The sequence below is a fragment of the Tasmannia lanceolata genome, unplaced genomic scaffold (genome assembly GCF_043159265.1).
Source record: "Tasmannia lanceolata isolate RefF3 unplaced genomic scaffold, GAP_Taslan_0.1 ptg000001l, whole genome shotgun sequence".
Taxonomy (NCBI): Eukaryota; Viridiplantae; Streptophyta; class Magnoliopsida; order Canellales; family Winteraceae; genus Tasmannia; species Tasmannia lanceolata.
Window position 1 is genome coordinate 444,998 of NW_027518678.1, and position 19,114 is coordinate 464,111.

Here is a 19,114-nt window from a genome sequence, read left to right on the forward strand (position 1 = left end):
CAAGTTACGAGGTAAAACATTTCTTAGTTGGGCTGTTATTGCAGCATGAGAAGTATAAAAGAGTGGATTTTGGAAGATGCCCTCGAGTTCATTGTGGAGGGCAACAATGTTTGCCTGTTGGTTCATCAGACATCCCTCGCAATGGTTCCGTGAAGATCTATTGTCCCAAATGTGAGGATCTTTACTTTCCACGATGCAAATACCAGAGCAGTATCCTTCTATTTATGATTTGTTTTTAATGGAATTTCCTACCCAGTATCATTTAATTATAAATTGGAAGGTTACTAACATTAGAAGAAAACCAGTCCACGCAAGATACTTGACATGACAACATCTGTGAAGATGTGATACAACATTAGTGTCACCCACTTGATGTTGGCTATTTTTTGTTATTCAAAAATATGAAGTTTTACGTATAACCTAATATAAATTTATCTTTTGTTTTAATAAAATTTGCTATTGATAAAACAAAAGATAAATTTTTTTTTTCTTTTCAAAAAAAAGTTATCTTTTGTTTTATCAATAGCAAGTTTTATTAAAAGGAATTGGATTCAGAGGAGGAAGCATAGGAAATACAAACACAATTATACAAATACCATGATTTGATAGCTAATCATGTTTAAGTCAATCGACTCATGCATCTTATATTATAGTCTCAAAAATTTAATTTACAAGTCCACAAATGATAGCATCTAAATACCTGGCATCTGTCATCCTCTTGTTTTTTGTTTCTGTTTTCCATCTGTTGAGTTTCATAGGGCCTTGGATAGGATAGAATGGAAGAAAATGATCCACGTAGAAGAACTCAACTAGAGCCAGGATTAGAGCCGGGTAGATTCCTTTCACATTCTTCAAGAAATTTTTCTAAAGGATTCATTTAGCTGACCCCAACTAGTTTGGGACAAAGGCTTTGTTGAGTTGAGTTGAGTTGAGTGGGGCCTATAACAATAAGTAGATATTTATAATCTATATACAATATGTATATAACTATTACTGCCAAATATTGTATATAACTATTACCGCTAAATAAATAAGAATATAATAATCATAACATATGGTTTTGCTTTTGCTGATCAGTGGAGCCGGTGAGGCGATAAACACTTGTCTCGTTTAATATTACTTTGAGAGACTAATCAAAGTATATAGAGCCTTATGAATTTGGAAATCATGTTTCGTCTGACATATGCTGTGTGTATAGTTTGTAGTTTACAGTTGTTTTGGGCATTAATTACCCAGGGACACAAAAGCTTGTTCACTGTGTCTTGTTTGCGGCTTTGTCCAAGGTTTCAGGTTTTGATTTTATTATGCATTTCGGATGTGATGGAAATAGAAACATATCTGTTTTGAATGGAAATTTTGTTGGAAATACAGATGTAAAATTTTGATTTTGGTGGAAATTCAAATCATGGTTTTTTAAGCATCTGCTTTGTGAATCTCCCATCTTTTCAGATCTCTTTGCATTATTAGAAGTTAGAAATCATGTTTTATCATTTTGATCCACTGACTTCGGTGCTTATCATCAAACTCACATGTACATGGACAAACTTTGAACCGTTGTGCGTATTATCACTAAACATGCTTCTCCAGTACATATTCTCAACAAAATTGTGTGTGTGTATTCTAAGAGGAATTTAATCATAGACTTATCCCCTTACATGATCTATGTTTAGGTTCTAATGCTAGATTATCTTTTACAATTATGATCCATCTATATACTATGCATCATTGCATATTGTATTGATGCTTCTAATGTATTTCTGAGAGGGTTTTCTATATGGTTGGCATTTTCTTATTATTGTTTTTAGAATCCGGAGTGTGTAAGGAAAAAGAAACATCAGAGGAAAATCATATGAAACCCTACAAAGAGCTCCACCTTCCTCACATTTGGATGTTTGATTTCTTCTGCATTGGAAATTGGATTTACTCATCCATCTAGTGACATTAAAGAAAACACTCTAATTGCTAAAGGGCCTGCATGATAAAAGAAATTCCTTGAATTAGAGCTCCACCTTCCTTACATTTGGATTATTGATTTCTTCTGCATTGGAAATTGGATTCACTTATCCATTTAATAACCTTGGGAAAATCAACACCTCTAATGACTGAAGGACCTGCATTTTGTACTGCAACAGCGAAAAAAATCCCTTGATTTTTACCATTCAAGAAAAAAAAAAAATTCACTGAAGGACCTGCATAGTCAAAGAAAACCTCAATGCCTTGAAGGAAAGAAAGAACTTAATCCATGTAGTAACCTTGAGAAAATCACCCCTCTATTCATGTAACGACCCGATTTCCGTCGTGTCGCTACGAGCAAAAGAAAGTAAAAATCATGGAAATATTTTTTTTTTTTATATAAGCATCAACGACGATCCCGATAGAATCTTATTACAACTTAAAAATGATACATGACGTAAGACGTCAAAATGCAAGGACTCCAGGAACGAACTCTCTGATCACACAGTCCCTTATCCCATGGTTCCTTCATTTGCAAATGCTCCGCCATCTAATGCCTCAACCCCTGTGGTGGAGGAATCAACGTCAAAGCAGGGTCATCCAAAGACCGAGCAAAGTAAAAGAGACAATAATAACAGTGCATACAATAAAATCCACATTTCAATAATGTCTAGAATAAAGATTACAATGCCCATGGCAATATAAATCAAAGGAGTGACAATAATTTCAATGTATGCTATGTATGCATGTATGCAACAATTTTATAAAATGAGACAGCACATTCCCCAGGTACATCCGGCTTTTCCCCCATTTATTTTTCTGTCAGTTCTTTTCTGACTTTTTCATTTTCTTTTATTTTTTTCTGCCGGTGTCCTTGCCGCACGGCTAACCACTACCCCTGTCTGAAGGTAGTGACGTTATGGACTTGGATTACGGTCTCGCATTTGCCGAGCCGGGGATACTATCCCTCGGGGATACTTTCCCTTTTTGGTTGGTTTGCCAACGAAAGGCAGTACACGCTTCTCGCGTTGGCCTTTGGACCTTAGGTCCCAGGATGATTCCACCACACCCTTAAGTTCCCCTTCACTTTCCCCCATGTATGCAACATGTATGCAATTACTTACCTTTGCCTTTCTTCCTGCATTCATTTCAATTCATTTGATTCCAGCATTCATTTCAATTCATTTGATTCCAGGCAAGCGAGTATAAATTCACTAAGCAGGTATTTATCAGGCAATTTATAAGCAGAGCTACATTGCATAGACAATTATATTGAACACCATTACAAGACAAGGTCTAGCTGTCACCTGCCTTTTCTTATAGTCGCAGTAGGACGAGATGGCTCCTGTAGGCAAATAAGTGAAATAGGTCAACTTATTTTAGTCTAGGTCCTTTTAATATCACACAGACAACACTTGTCCTTTCTGTGTCCATTTATGTCCTAAAATAAGGTTCCCTGTGTTCACTATTCATGTGGGCCCCACATGCTACTATTCATGTGGGCCCCATCATGTCACTATTTATGTGGGCCCTGCATGTCACTATTTATGTGGGCCCCATCATGTCACTATTTATGTGGGCCCCATCATGTCACTATTTATGTGGGCCCCATCATGTCACTATTCATTTCACCATAAGTTGATAAAGTTTACTTTACGGTTACTATGCTAGTATTTCACCGTTAAGTATATAGGTGGTAGAACCAACCATTACTTTATCCATATAGGTGGTAAAACCAACCATTACTTCAAATAAAATATAGGTAGGTGGTAGAACCAACCATGAAAGAGATCATTAAATAATTTAGGTGGTAGAACCAACCATTGAAAGAGATCATTGCTTTCAAATAATTTTAGGTGGTAGAACCAACCATGAAAGAGAGACTATTATAAAAGACTTACTTGGTAGTGGATTTTCTTTTTCCTTCTTCTCTCTCTCTTCCTCTTTCTCTTTCTTCTCTTCTCTTCTCTTCCTCTCTCTCTCTTCTCTTCTCTTCTCTTCTCCTTTTCTTCTCCTCCTCCTCCTCTATTTATAGACATTTTTTTGCATAGTACTTTTTGCATAGTAAAGACTATTTACTATTTTAAATTATTATTTCTGTCGGTCAATAGTATTTTTGCATAGTACTTTTGCATAGTAAAGACTATTTACTATTTTAAATTATTATTTCTGTCGGTCAATAGTATTTTTGCATAGTACTTTTGCATAGTAAAAACTATTTACTATTTTAAATTATTATTTTCGTCGGTTAACAGTATTTTGCATAGTTAATAATATTTTTTTATTATTAATTTTGTCGGTCAATAGTATTTTTGCATTTTTTTATTATTATTTTCGTCGGTGCGATGATATTTTCGTTTCCACTAGGGATGGGTCCCGCTGGTGGTAGGACCCGCTGGTCGTGGGGCCCGCTCGTGTGGGACCCGCTGATGTGGGACCCACTGGTGTTGGATCCGCTTATGTGGGGCCCGCTTGTATGGGGCCCGCTGATGTGGGACCCGCTTATGAATAGTACTCGGTGGGTCCTACTGTGAATAATACTTTTAAATAGTGTATCTCAATAGTGAACTTGCATAGTATTTCTGCATAGTAATCTCGCATAGTGACTATTGTGAATAGTAATTGTGAATAGTGACTATTGGAAATTTTTAACATATATATATATCTATTCCGTTTTTGTTGACATCTGGGGCGGTGGCTTAGTGGTAGGAAGCCGTTCAATCTTAGCTTAGACTTGGGTTCGAATCGTGTACGCCCCATTATGCCAGATGTCCTCATGCCCGATTAACTTGGGGAAAATGAGTAATGGCCGATGATTACCCACCTATGAGGCCATTTTTTATATTTATATATATATATATATATTTTTTTTTACCGGTTCTTACAATTCACTAAAAGGACCTGCAAAATAAAAGAAAACCTTGATTCCTTGAAGAAAAGAATGAACTGCCTTGGTAGATCTCATCTCTTTGTATCCCATCTTTTTGTGATTGATGTGTTGGTCCCTACTAGACCAAAGAAAGCCAATCTAACAAACCTCTAGATTGTGTATGTTTCGTCATGTGTCTTGTTTTCTTTCTCGTTTGTTATATTTTTTGATCCTCTTTGTCATGCTTTATAAGTGGCAACTCTTGTCCCACACCAGTTAGACTTTGGATTCTGCAGAGATCACGGTTTATAATATTGGCCGATAGTATCAGATTTTCAGGGGTTGGATGGTTTTGAAAAGATGCAGGCATATTGGCTCGAGAACACTTGATTTTTATGTGGTTTGGGTTTGTGTAGAATTGTAACCTGACCCCATTTTTGCACTTTTTCCAATATTTTTAGTTTTTTTGTTTCTTAGATTAAAGGTCATATGACCTGATCCCATCCAGATCTACCTTAGTCTAGAAGTTAGGTCCTTCACTAAATAACGGGTTTACTCCATTTGAGGTAATATAACTAACCTTTCCCCTCAATTTTGTTATGGAACCATACTTATTTTATCTCTTTTTTTAAGACTTTTCGATCTTTTAATGTATGATATATATGAGAAATATGATGAATGGGCGTATAAACACTTGTTCATCATCCCGTCCTTGATATTTGATCCAACAACAGCTCACTTTTTAAGAAGCTGCTGTTGGATCAACTATCAAGCGTGGTACTTCCATTGTACCCCATTTACATATTCATACGCTAATTCATCATATAATCATGGTTTTAAATTTCGGCCGAAATCCGAAATTTCAGGTGAAACCGGAACTGAAATTTCACAAAATCCGAAATTTCGGTTGAATTTTGGTAATTTCAGCCGACATTTCGGATATAATAAAATATTGTTTTTTTTTTCTATTACCTGATTTCGGCCGAAATTGGAACCTAGTGTAAATAGGGTAGGTGCCTATGTTGTTTGGGTTATATTTGACATTGATTCTATAGGACCTAACCTAGATAGGGTGTTCCTAAGAAACATCTCCATAGGATCATGCTAACCCTTGATTTGTGGAGGTTTAAAATGGAAGGCTATAAATTGGGTCCATTTGCTGCCTGCATAGATCGAATGGTTAGGATGATCCCATCGATATGATTTCTTAGGAACACCCTATCTATGTTAGGTTTTATGGAATGAATGGGTTGGATGACTCAAACAACATGGCTTCATGTGCTATTTGTAGTGGCTAGCTTAGATAGCTGAGGTCTCCCTCAGATACATCACCCATCACCCATCACCCATCACCGAAGGCATTTCGCTAAACGGTTGTTGCATGAGAGTGTAGCCACATAGGCTCAGGTTTTGTCTTATTCATTTAATTCATCTGAGGTGGCTGCACTCATGCAACAGCCGGTCCGCGAAATGCCTTCTGCAATGGTCCCTAGCAAATCCCTATATATGTATATTTAATTTTTTTTCCTCCATTTTTTACTATTATTTTGTGTTTCAATGTCATTTATATTTTCCATATTTTTTAAATGCTTTCAATTACCTATTATTGACTTACATTTACATTTTTTTGGATTTGATCCATTTAGTAATGGTATGTGCCTATTATTTATTACACACTCTCTCTCTCTCTCTCTCTCTTAATTGTTTTGCATTATATTTTTGTTAGAAGCCACCAAAGAGAGAGAAAGAAAGAGGAAGAAGAGAAAGAGTGAGTTAGGGATCCTTCCCCTCACTTATGTATTTATTGGAAAGAGAACATAGAAAAGGCTTCTATGCCCTTATGGCTACAATACACACCCACACACACTTCTAACACTCCCCCTCATGCTGGAATGTATATATTATACATTCCCAGCTTTGTTACAAATGTCATTTAATTTTGCATTACTTAGGGATTTAGTGAAAACATTCGCTAGTTGGTCCACAGACCGAGTGAAGGAAACATGAATCTTGCCTCTAGGAATTCACAGGCGAATGAAGTGACAATCAACCTCTATGTGCTTGGTTCTCTCATAGAAGATAGGATTGGTAGCTATATGAATCACAGCCTTATTGTTGCAATAAAGCTGAGCTGGAGAAGATGGGTGATGCAGATTGTAGGCCCAATAAGAGGCATAGTTGCCCAATAGGACTTTAGAAATTTATTTCCATGCTATTTTAGTTTCCAGGATTTTATTTTCTATGTTATTTAGAATTAGGAAGTTTAAATTTTTATTTTAGTAGGTTTCTATCTTTTAGGTTGTTATTTGCCTATTTATAGGCCTTTTTACAGCTTTATTGTTAACTTTGATTGATATTGAATAAGGATTGATTCTCCCTCTACTCTTCTCTTCTTCTCCTCCTCTTCTCATATTCTTCTCTTCTCCCCTAATTTCGTCTCTTCTTCTCTTCTAATTCTTCTTCTATTCTTTTCTTCTTCTTCTATCCCCTTTCGTCTATTTCTCTCCCCTTTCCTCAATCTTCTCTTCACGGTGCTGCATCAAATTGGTATCAGAGCGAAAGATCCAAGAAGTCTGACAAAGGATTTCCAACAATTCGGGTACCACTGATCAACGTGTCTGCGGAAAGTCCCCAAGAGTTGTGGCAAGGCAGAGATCAATCGAATATTAGCCACTACAAGATTAAAGTTGCAGAAATTTCAGCAACTAAGGTCAGAATTCTCTGCCCACGATCAGCTGATAAAAGGTACAATATTCTGCTCCAGTTCTGCAGTTGTGACACATGTTTAAAGCTGTTTTGAAGCCCTAACACCAGTCCCTCCACCTTCCATAGCCTCCATCTCCTCCACGGAAAACCACAACCCAGCCCAACCCTTGTTAATTTTTTACCGAACACCATTACACCCAGTCCCTAAAATTGCAAACCCTTTAACATATCCATCACCTTCAAGAGCCACTTTAATATCAGCCTCTTAAACCATCCCCTAAACTCTTGAGTTTCAGCCTCTTCCCTTAAACCATCTCCTAAACTCTTGAATTTCAGCCTCTTCCCAATACCCAAGCCCATTCCAAAGGCCCCATCTGCTGCAGATTTTTTTTCCCATCACCATCACCAAAAAAATTTCGGCAATTTTTCTGGGATCACAAGCTCTCCTCTTCCAGCCAGACTTTGGAGTCATGCAGAGGAAGGACATTTTTTTTTTTTCCATCCAAGAAGGCAAGTTGCCTTGCTGTACAAGTTACCTTTTTGAAAGGAGTTCTGTGACACAGTAAGTTTCCTTTGAAGAATACGAAAGGCAACTTGTCCCTATTTTCACAATATCACAGTTAAAAAAAGTAAGTTACCTTGTCCAGTTGTCATTCAAATAAAAGAGAAGGCAAGTTAGCGTGGGAATCTAACAGTTGGATTAAAAGAGAAAAGTTAAAGTTGCTTTATGTAGTTAAGTAACTTGGCTAGCAAGTTTCTTTTCTACAGCAGTGTTACATCATCCTAGAAAGTAAGGTACCTTTTCTGCATACCTAGAATAGTCGGTGAGAGATTTGAATAAAAAAAAACGAGTAACTTTATCAGCCCCTTTATTTACCTAGGACAGCCCCCCATATTAGGTATATTAAATCCCTTATATTTAGGTATTTCTACCCCCTTCTTTCCACTTGCACACCCCCTTCCATTAACAAATACCTATTTACCAACCCCCTTTCCTCCTTGCACACCCCTTCATTAGTATTACTAGATTTAACCTCCCCTGTTTTACCTCAGGCACCCCCCTTCTATAAAAAAAAAGAAAAGAAAAGAAAATTAGAATTTTCTTTTCTCTCTCCCTTCTCTCTACTTCCTCTCTACCCCATCACATTTTCTCTCTCCTCACCCGAGCTATTTCTGCTCAAAATTGGCCCTCGACCTCAACTCGAAAGTTATTCGTGACAACTTTTAGAGCGCATCCAGCCTATTTTCAGCAGCGGACAGTGAGTTTCAGCACAGTTTCAGGAGCAACCTCCGCCCTCGATTACGTGCCATCATCCGATCAGTATCTTCCCGATATCCGATTTCAGATCCGAGACAGGCATTGTGTTCCTTTCAACATGCCATACAGATCAGACGGTTGATTTCAGTTTTCGTCATCGATCTCTATGACTCCACCATTTATTCCATTTTTTGATGGGTACGACGAAAGCTATTGGAATGGCCGCACTCCCTTTAGCTATTATGAGGATGCATGTTTACGTTGGATTGATGCTTTAGACGCATATCATGAGTACAATGGCCATGATCACCGCCAGACTATCTACTGGGCTAAAGAAACTGTGCGACGACAAGCCCGATGCTCATGGGACCACATGGAAACGTTCCGTCGTAGAAAAAGCGAGCCTCTGATATGTCGTTGGAAGGATGTTCGTGATTTTTTATGGATTTTTATATGCTCCACTATCTACGGAGATTAAAGCGTGAAGAAGACGATCGCCAAGAAGAAGCAGCTCGCAGTGAACGACAAGCCGCAGCACGTCGTGCACAAGACATTGAAATTGCAGCTGAAAACCGATATTTCGAGCGTCGCATGCGCGAATCATATTTGCAGAGCCGCTTCACTACTTCATCCATCCCACCTAACGTTGCTGCTATTCTTACAGAGCATGATGCTAGTATTGATAAGATCTTCGACGTTGAGCCTTTGATTGCATCAGATTCAGATTCAGATTCAGGCTCTGAGATGGACGATCCAGAGTTAGAGACTCAGTTGATTGCCGATATCGACATCGTTGCACATGATGCTTATGAGATTTCTGCCGCATCGATTGCCGAGCATCTAGAGAGAGATTTTACCACTTCTACAGTCGAGACAGATATTTTGGCAGAGCCGCATGAGGTTGATCCATTGACAGAGTCAACCGAGCACCACCATGAGTCAGAGGCGAGTGCCTTGCTTGTTGAGCCATTACTTGAGACGGATGCTCGAGAGCATATTGTTGAGGATTGCCCTATCCCTGAGTCGATTGAGATGATTACCGAGATTTGTGCTGAGACAGTGGAGCTTGTTACGCAGATTGATCAGGAGGATTGCCCGTCTGATATCACTATGCCAGATACGATTCTAGCAGATGATTTTGTTGCTGATTCCTTTGCGCCAGATGTGATACCAGTGGATGATAACCCTATTGAAGCTAGTCATGGATTGGTACTGCCTATAGCTGTTATGCATATCCCACCGATACAGGAGGAGTACGTTGCCATATTCCCAGCTTCATTACTTGTCAGGATAGGTTCGTGCATTTATGATTCTCCATGGGTGATTTCTTCTCTCTCACTCTGTCAGCATTTCAGACGCTTCTCACGGTTGTTACGAGCATCACACATCAGGAGCGCCGCTGACAGATCACGACTCATACTACTTGCATGGGTGGTCTACATATTTGATCCTGGCGGCTTAGAACTCGAGGGTGAGTTCTTTTCAAGCGAGGGAGAATGATGCAGATTGTAGGCCCAATAAGAGGCATAGTTGCCCAATAGGACTTTAGAAATTTATTTCCATGCTATTTTAGTTTCCAGGATTTTATTTTCTATGTTATTTAGAATTATGAAGTTTAAATTTTTATTTTAGTAGGTTTCTATCTTTTAGGTTGTTATTTACCTATTTATAGGCCTTTTTACAGCTTTATTGTTAACTTTGATTGATATTGAATAAGGATTGATTCTCCCTCTACTCTTCTCTTCTTCTCCTCCTCTTCTCATATTCTTCTCTTCTCCCCTAATTTCGTCTCTTCTTCTCTTCTAATTCTTCTTCTATTCTTTTCTTCTTCTTCTATCCCCTTTCGTCTATTTCTCTCCCCTTTCCTCAATCTTCTCTTCACGGTGCTGCATCAATGGGGGGAAACCAATCTCAGATAGGAGTGAACGTAACCAAAGTTTTCCACTAGTATGGGACATAGCTCAGTACTCTGCCTCGCCACTAGACTTAGAAACAATGTCCTGTTTCTTACTCTTCCATGACACTAAATTGCCGCCAACAAAAGTACAATATCCGGTGGTGGATCTCCTATCTGCAGGAGATCCTGTCCAGTCTGCATCACAAAATCCTTCCAACCTGATATGACCATGCTTCTTGAATAGGAGGCCTTTCCCTGGTGCTCCTTTCAAGTAGCGAATAATCTGAATCACTGCTGCTAGGTGGGAAGTACGGGGTGAGCTCATATATTGGCTAACAACACCAACAACATTTGATATATCTGGACGAGTGACTGTAAGATATATGAGCTTTCGCACTAGCCTCCTGTATCTGCCAGGATCATCTAACAAATCCCTTTCTTCTGGAAGAAGTTTCACATTTGGGTCCATAGGAACTGAGGCAGGTTTCACTCCAAGGTAACCTGTCTCCTCAAGAAGATCCAACACATATTTCCGCTGCGAGAGAGAGATACCTCTAGTAGAATGGGCAACCTCATTGTCAAGAAAGTATCTAAGACGTCCTAGATCTTTGGTTGAGAATTCTTTCTGTAAGAATGTCTTCAGTTTGTGTATCCCCACTGAATCACTGACTGTAATGATAATGTCATTAACATACACTATCAATAGAACACAACCAGTCCCGACTGATAACTGAAGACAGAGTGATCAACATCACATTGCTTCATGCCGAAGCGCATAATAGCATCACTAAACCGGCCAAACCAAGCTCTAGGGGACTGCTTCAGGCCATATATATAGATCGTCGCAAGCGACACACTGAGGAGGACATCTCCCCCTGAGCAACATACCCAAGAGGTTGTTCCATATACACCTCCTCAATAAGCTCTCCATATAAGAAGGCATTATTCACATCTAATTGATGTAGGGGCCAGCCGTTGTTAACTGCAAGTGAGAGGAGAACCATGATAGATGGTATTTTAGCAACCGGGGAAAATGTCTCCCGGTAATCAACTCCAAAGGTTTGAGTATAACGTTTGGCAACTAGGCGCGCCTTAAGACGCTCAACTGTCCCGTCAGGTAAGTGTTTGACGGCATAAACCCAACAGCAACCGACGGGCCGAGCTCCAGGTGGAAGGGGAACCAAATCCCATGTATGATTGGCCTGAAGGGCCTTCCTCTCAGGATCCACAGCCGCACGCCAACCAGGATGATCAAGAGTTGCTGGCAAGGACTGTGGCACAGAAACAGAAGACTAAGAAGATACAAAACTCTGAAACATAGTGGAATGCAATGGATTGGAGGATAGTCTAAAGAGTAGTGCAATGCAACGGATAATGTTATGGCATTTAGTTTTTGGACCATAGTCACAATCCTAGGTTGGAATGGCCTCTATCATGAATATCTAAAAGATTGTGTCAGATATGATCTCTGGGGAAGAGTGAATACTCCACTCAACTCAACAAAGCCTTTGTCCCAAGCTAGTTGGGGTCGGCTAAATGAATCATTTAGAAAAAAAATTCATGAAGAAGGTAAAAGGGATCTACCCGGCTCTAATCCTGGTTCTAGTTGGGTTCTTCTACGTGGATCATTTTCTTCCATTCTATCCTATCCAAGGTTATGTTCTCTATTATGTTCCTAGCTATCAAGTCTTTCCTCACTGTTTCTACCCATGTTATTTTCGGTCTACCCCTACCTCTTTTTACTCCCTCAATTTGGCACGAGTCACCTCTTCTCACCGGAGCGCATCCAAAGGCCTACGTTGGATATGTCCAAACCATCTTAAGCGGTGCTTTCTTATCTTCTCCTCGATTGGAGCCACCCCCACCTTTTTACGAATGTCTTCATTTTTAATTCTATCTAACCTTGTGTGGGGAAGAGTGAATAAGGAAAGAAATTATTACTCCCTCGGTTTTTTGTTTAGGAGGCTTTTCTCTGCCCCTTTAATGGTAGAGTGGTGGCGGTTCTTTTTACTGGCTTTTTGATACCTTTTTGGGCTAATCTAGTCTCGATATAACCACTTTTTCGAGAACTGGTAGTGGGCCTAAGGTTTGTGTATAGGAGTAGTATTTCTTTATATTACTTAATTGATATTGACGTCTAATTACCTAGTCTTTGGTTTTCCTTAGTAAAGGTAAGTGTAATCACCTAGTGTCTGGAAAATGGCTGCTTCTTCTTCTTCCGCGGGCTCTAGAGCTTTCAAAAGATTAAGGAGAGAGATCCCGGACCTTTCCGAGTGGTTTGAGCACCGTCTATGGGTTCGCAGCTTGCAATACAATAGGATCAAAGCCTCGGTGGAAGCTCCCACCATCCCTGAATAGGTTAAAAAGACAATTAAACGACAATGGCGACAATTCCAGGCTGATTATTGGATGATTCCTGAAGAATTTTTTCCTATGACTGGTACTTACAGCTTAAAGGATATTTGTATACCAATTTACAAATTTCCTTTCTTTCCAGGTTGGTTGGATTTTGCAAATGAATTAAGGTGGTTAGAATGGGAGGCAAAGAAAAACCTTTGCATTCGGAAAATAGCTGATCTGATTTCAATTCGGAAGAGCCCTGTGGAAGAGGTCCCCTTTCCGCAGTTCGCCTCAGACTATTGGCCTGAAGACATGGAATTGGAACTAGACATTGGAGTCCTATTAGTGGAGTTGAGCGATTGTGCATGATAGCTGTCGGCCATAGGTCCCTTGGTCTTTGTTCAGACGGTTTTAAAAAAAAATTTTGGTAGTTAAAATTCGATTATGCCTGGGTCGAGAAATTGTGAATATGGAAAAGGAGTAGGATGGAATTCTTCGGAAACTTTGGCTGTTGGTAAAAGAAGAAAATGACGGGACGACTTGGATGGTGCTTGAATACTATATTGAACTCTGGATACTGTTTAGTTTACCTCGTCTGGACTAGTGCCGGCATGTCGGCCTAATTCACCTTAATATTTTGTACTGCAAAATGGGACTACTAGTCCCAATTGCTATCTTAATTTTTTTGAAATGGTAAGTCAACTATATTAAAACAGGGAAGACCGAGAAAGACTCCCAAAAGGATTACAAGGAAATAAAGAAAATAAAAATAAAAATACAATAACCTCAAGGAGGAAAAAAAATCAAAGCTCTCCACCTCTAATGTCTCAACCCCGGATCTAGCAAAAGAATCCGCCTCACAATTTGTAGATCTGCGAACATGGTTGAAAACAATGGATGAGCCATCTACAAGATCACAGATTTCGTCAAAAAATGACCAAAATCTCCAAGGATCATAAAATATTTCAATTTAAAAAAAAAAAAAAAACTCTGAAACATAGGGGTCAGAGAGTCATAGGAAACAACTGAGGAAATAGGATGAGCAGTACTATGAGAATGAGTACGCGAGGAAATGGGAGAATTTGCAGGTGCCTGAGAAGAGGTAGTCGTGATCTCCGGCTGAGATGTCGATGGCATGGAGGAGGCTGATGGGCTGTAGACTTTGACTTCGTAGGAGCTGGAGGAGGAGCCTCTGGAGCCTGTAATGAAGAGGAGGGCTCATAAACAATGCTAGGCGGAGGAACCGGCAAAGGAGGAGCCAAGGAAGGAGAGGGTATGCAAGACTCAGGGACCGGTAAAGGAGGAGACAAGGAAGGAGAACGTATGCGGTCTGGAAGAGCTAGACGAGGAAGCGGGATGTTTGAATCAAGAACTGCGGGACGATCCTCGTGAGGAGTGATAAAGAAGACTTGGACAAAAAAAAGGTGACATCGGCAGAGACAAATAACCTACGTAAGCGAGGATTGTAACACCGATAACCTTTCTGGGTCTAAGAATACCCAAGAAAGATGCATTGCTCAGCGCGAGGGTCCAATTTATCTAGTCCAAGGCCGAGGTGTTGGACAAAGCACACACAATCAAAGACCCGAGGGTTGAGAGGAAAAGGGTCATGCTGGGGATGTAACAAGGTGAATGGGGATGAATCACCGAGGACAGAGGAAGGAAGCTTATTGGCAAGGAAGCAGGCTGTAAGGAGGGCATCACCTCATAGGTCTTAGGGATCCGCATTTGAATGAGAAGAGAGCGGGTCCCATCCAGTAAAGATCTTAACCTTCGTTCTGCCACACCATTTTGTTGGGAGGTGTAAGCACACAAAGATTGGTGGATGATGCCACGAGTAGAGAGGAATTCTTGGAAGCCATTAGATTGTGAAAAGTACTCTCGAGCGTTATCAGTGCGTAGACATTTGATTGAACGACCAAATTGATTTGTAACCTCGGCATGAAAGGTGCGAAAGGCACAAAAAATCGCCGAGCGGTCTTTAAGCAGATAAAGCCAAGTCATGGGAGAAAAGTCATCAATGAAGACAATGAAATATCGGTATCCAAAAAGAGAGGTAGTCCGCGCAGGACCCCACACATCAGAATGTACTAACTCGAAAGAGTGCGAGACTCTACTAACAAGTCTAGGTGGAAATGACACACGACAGTGTTTGCCAAGCTTACAGGCCTCACACTGAAACGGCTGAATGGGGGTAGGAACAATGGAGGTCCGCTGTAGACGCTCGAGGCAAGGATGACCAAGGCGATAGTGCCACTGATAGGCATCGATGGAGCTGTTCAAAACAGTACTGGAAGGGCCACAGTCGAGGCGATAAAGCCCATCCACCTCACGTCCCGAACCAATCGTTTTCCCGAGATCCTGAAACAAACAATAAGATGGATAAAATGAGACAGAGCAATGAAGATGTTTGGTAAGCTGACTAACTGAAAGTAGGCTAAAAGGGGACTTGGGAACACATAAGACAGATGATAAGGTAAGGCCAGGGCGTGGAGAAATACTGCCAATACCAGAGATATGAGTAGTCCTCCCATCAGCAAGAGTAATAGACTGTGAGGATAGGGGTCGAAAGGAACTAAGAGATGAAGTACCTGTCATATGGTTCGATGCCCCGGAATCAATGATCAAGGAGTTGGAGCTAGAAAGAAAAGAGGCAGGGAAACTACCTAATTGGGCAAAGACGGCACTCTGCGGGCGACGGGATAATCGACGGCGCTGGAACTCATCATAGTCAGCTCGAGAGACAAAGAAGCCCTCAGAAGGGGCGGTTGTACTGTGCTGTGAAGAGGAAGCCAATATAGCTGAAGGAGCAGAAGCCAAATGGTGTACAGAATGAACGATGCGAGGCTCAGGAGGCGGATGGAGCTCGGGATGAAGAGTATAACAAGTGTCAAGATAAGGTCCCTCCTAGTGACAATGAGAGCAATATGGACGGGGATGATCACCAGTATCACAGCTGCGAGTAAGATCCCGGCCACCAATACGTACACTACTGCGACCACCACAGCCAAAGGTACCGCCACCACGGGTAGCACGATCACTAGTGCTATAGGCAGCAATAGAAGAGATATCAAAGGAATCATAATGAGTAGAGGCGACAACGAGGCACCGCTCAACGTTCAAATAGTCCTCCATGAGAGAGGGCACATAATGAGGTGGGAATGAACCATCCACCAATGAAGAAGAGCTAGGTAAAGAGGAAGCTGAAGATAATGTAGAGGGACCAACCGAAAAGGGCAGGCTAAGAGAGGGATCCACAATAAATGGAGGATCCATGAAGAAGGAGCTCAAGCACTACAACTGCAGAGCCCGAAATGAAGAGAGGCCTCTAGATGAGCCAAGATAGAATACCGCGGCTCCGATGACAACCACTACAACCGAAAGAGACGAGAGGCATGATAAGGCCTCGAAGAGAGAAAGACATAAATATACAAAGGAATTGGAGCCGTGGAAAGAGTTATGGGGATTAAAATGTTTAGGCCATGAAGGAAAGGGACAAAAAGAAAGGAAAAAAGAAGAAAATGAGAAGAGGACTAGGGTTTTAGAATATGTAGGGCTTCAAATGGTAGAGGTTGGCGTGGAGGAGGAGGTGGTGGTGAAGGAGGAGGTGGAGGGTGGTGGTGGTGGTGGAACTGTAGCGGGTATTGTAGTGGGTTACTGTAGCGGGGAGTGGGGGAGAGGAGATGGGAGTGGAGATGGGAGGAGGAAGGGGGCTTGCAAGGTGGTCTCTAGGGCTCTAAAACCCTAGGGCTCTGATACCATGCTAGAAGCCACCAAAGAGGGAGAAAGAAAGAGGAAGAAGAGAAAGAGGGAGTTAGGGATCCTTCCCCTCACTTATGTATTTATAGGAAAGAGAACATACAAAAGACTACTATGCCCTTATGGCTACAATACACACCCACACACACTTCTAACAATTTTCATTTTTTATATTTATCTGTTTTTATATTTGATATCTGACTTCCTTTGATATAGATCTGTGTGCAATAGGTCAAGTGTAAGCATGTGTACCTACTGTTTAGTAGTGCCTTGTGTTGTGCCACTTATGTAGGTCCGTTGTGTATTACCAACTTATTGTTCATTTCTTTAGTTTCACTTATGTTCATGTATACACTTATAGTTCAAGAAGTAACAAAATGGTTGGTGGACGAGCAGACATGACATGCTCCTCTAGGCTATCGGCTGATACATGATAGCGGGTAGGACTTCTCATGTGGATAGTTCATGTTATTTTCAAGCTACATAACTGTCATGTCATGCTGTTTTTGGCTGTGGCTAATATGCCTGCTGATTCAGATATTTTGATCCTTGGTGTTGGGTCTCTTTTGCAATTAGGGACTTAGGGTAAAGCAAAGATGCGTGCTGTTCCCTCACTCTTATGATGAAGGATCCAACATTCAGGCAGAATGCAGGGCCCTCCTAGATGACTTAAGACTGTAATGCAAAGATATTTGTGACGTGCTCTCACTTCTATATGGTGAAGAATCCAACATGCAGGTGGAATGCAGGGCCCTCCTAAATGGCTCAAGACTTAAGAGTTAAGACTGTAAGTCTTTGAATATAAAACTCCTTGATGTAGAATCAGATAGCAAAGTGCTTAGTAGACATGGTCTTAAGCAACAGACGGGAAATTTCTCCCTTATGCAAGAGCTCACTCCCTCTTATTTCCCATGTGTACCGTGAGGGAAATCAAGTTGCAGACAATTTGGCCAATGAAGACTGTCAGAACCATACCAATCAACAATTCTTCTATTGGAGAGATCTTGCTAGAGATGTAAAAGGAGCAATGAGATGGGATGGTCTAGGGATTCCCAGTCTCTCTCTTTAGGATTATCCAATTCAACATTTCTTTCCGCTCACCATAGATAGTTATGCATCTTTTCTTTATCAATACACTTCATCTTAGCCTAGCCAGTTTAGTGCATTTCAATGTTTTTTTTCTTCCTGAAACGACAGTTTAGCCTGTTTCTTAATACATTCATCTGGTACTTTCTCAACTGCAAACCATGTGTAGATTGAATTGACTGCAAGCCGGGTTAGGTAAGTATTGTTCGTATTTAACATTCTTGCATTCATTGCAACATTAACATGTATGTATCTAGTGCATCCCTTCTGTATATATGGACTCCACTATCAGCTCTGTTTCGTCTGTTTCTCTTCTTGACTTTTTTGCTCAGACATGGACGGTGCTTATGTCGGCACGACATTCCCACACCTATACTTGATGACCTATCCTTCTGCGAAGCCTTCGAAGCCTTATCAAACTTATGTACCTAGGGTTTTTGGATTCAAGCTTCACAAGGAATCCAGGTGACTCAGATGATGATCTTCCATTTATGTTGTTCCTTTCTCAAAGGGCCGGCAAATACCACAGCTTCCACCAACAAACCCTTGTACTAGGCAGGAATTTCATGCAGCTGCCATTTATGTATGTGATTTCTAATGCTGTATGATAGGAGCTGGGCTGGAAATAATCACGTCTCAAGGAGGGTCATGGCCTGGTCAAAATATGTGGTCATTGTTTGTCTAAAAATCATCCATAAGAGTACTTTGCCTAGATGCTTTCCTCCCCCTCCCCTTTTTTTATATTCTGTGCTTCTATATTTATGACCCGAGTGCATTTGAACGCTAAAAGATGACTTGGGCGTATCAATCAACAATATATCTTGTCTTTAACAACAAATTTTCGTCTTTCTTAAATTTTGTAAGTGCAGGTTTTAAAGCTTTGATATTGCCATATTGGTTTGGACACGATGCCATTTCCGATGAGTGGAAAATTTTGAAAGGCCGGAAAGAATTACAAAATGAACTCTGGGAGAAGGGGGAGTGAGGATTAGAATTCCATTTTGAATGACTTTCTACATTCATTTGGGCAGAGGGAGAAAATAACCCCTGTAAGATGGCTTAGTGCTCTGAAAATACTTGGAGAGGAAAGCATCATTTGATTTTGCTGCACTTCTGTGAATCCAAGTTTCCCAAACTGTACAAAATGGATCACGTTACAAACCTGTCCTTTTTGAGGAGTTTTGAAGAGGTCACTACCTGACAATCTAAACGCCCCCACACAGAAAAAAAAAAGTACTCAACTATT

At 40.6% G+C, this 19,114-nt stretch overlaps 1 protein-coding gene across 1 annotated transcript in view; it reads left to right on the top strand.

The window, feature by feature from the left end:
- The window catches only part of LOC143862115 (putative casein kinase II subunit beta-4), a 35,371-nt gene extending 16,648 nt beyond the window's left edge, over nucleotides 1-18,723 (top strand). Inside the window, exons 4-5 of the mRNA XM_077373437.1 lie at nucleotides 45-210; nucleotides 18,201-18,723. Coding sequence (XP_077229552.1) covers nucleotides 45-210; nucleotides 18,201-18,337 — 303 coding nt within the window. The 3' untranslated portion in view covers nucleotides 18,338-18,723. The remainder of the gene's footprint in view (nucleotides 1-44; nucleotides 211-18,200) is intronic.
- The last annotated feature ends 391 nt before the right edge of the window (nucleotides 18,724-19,114 follow it).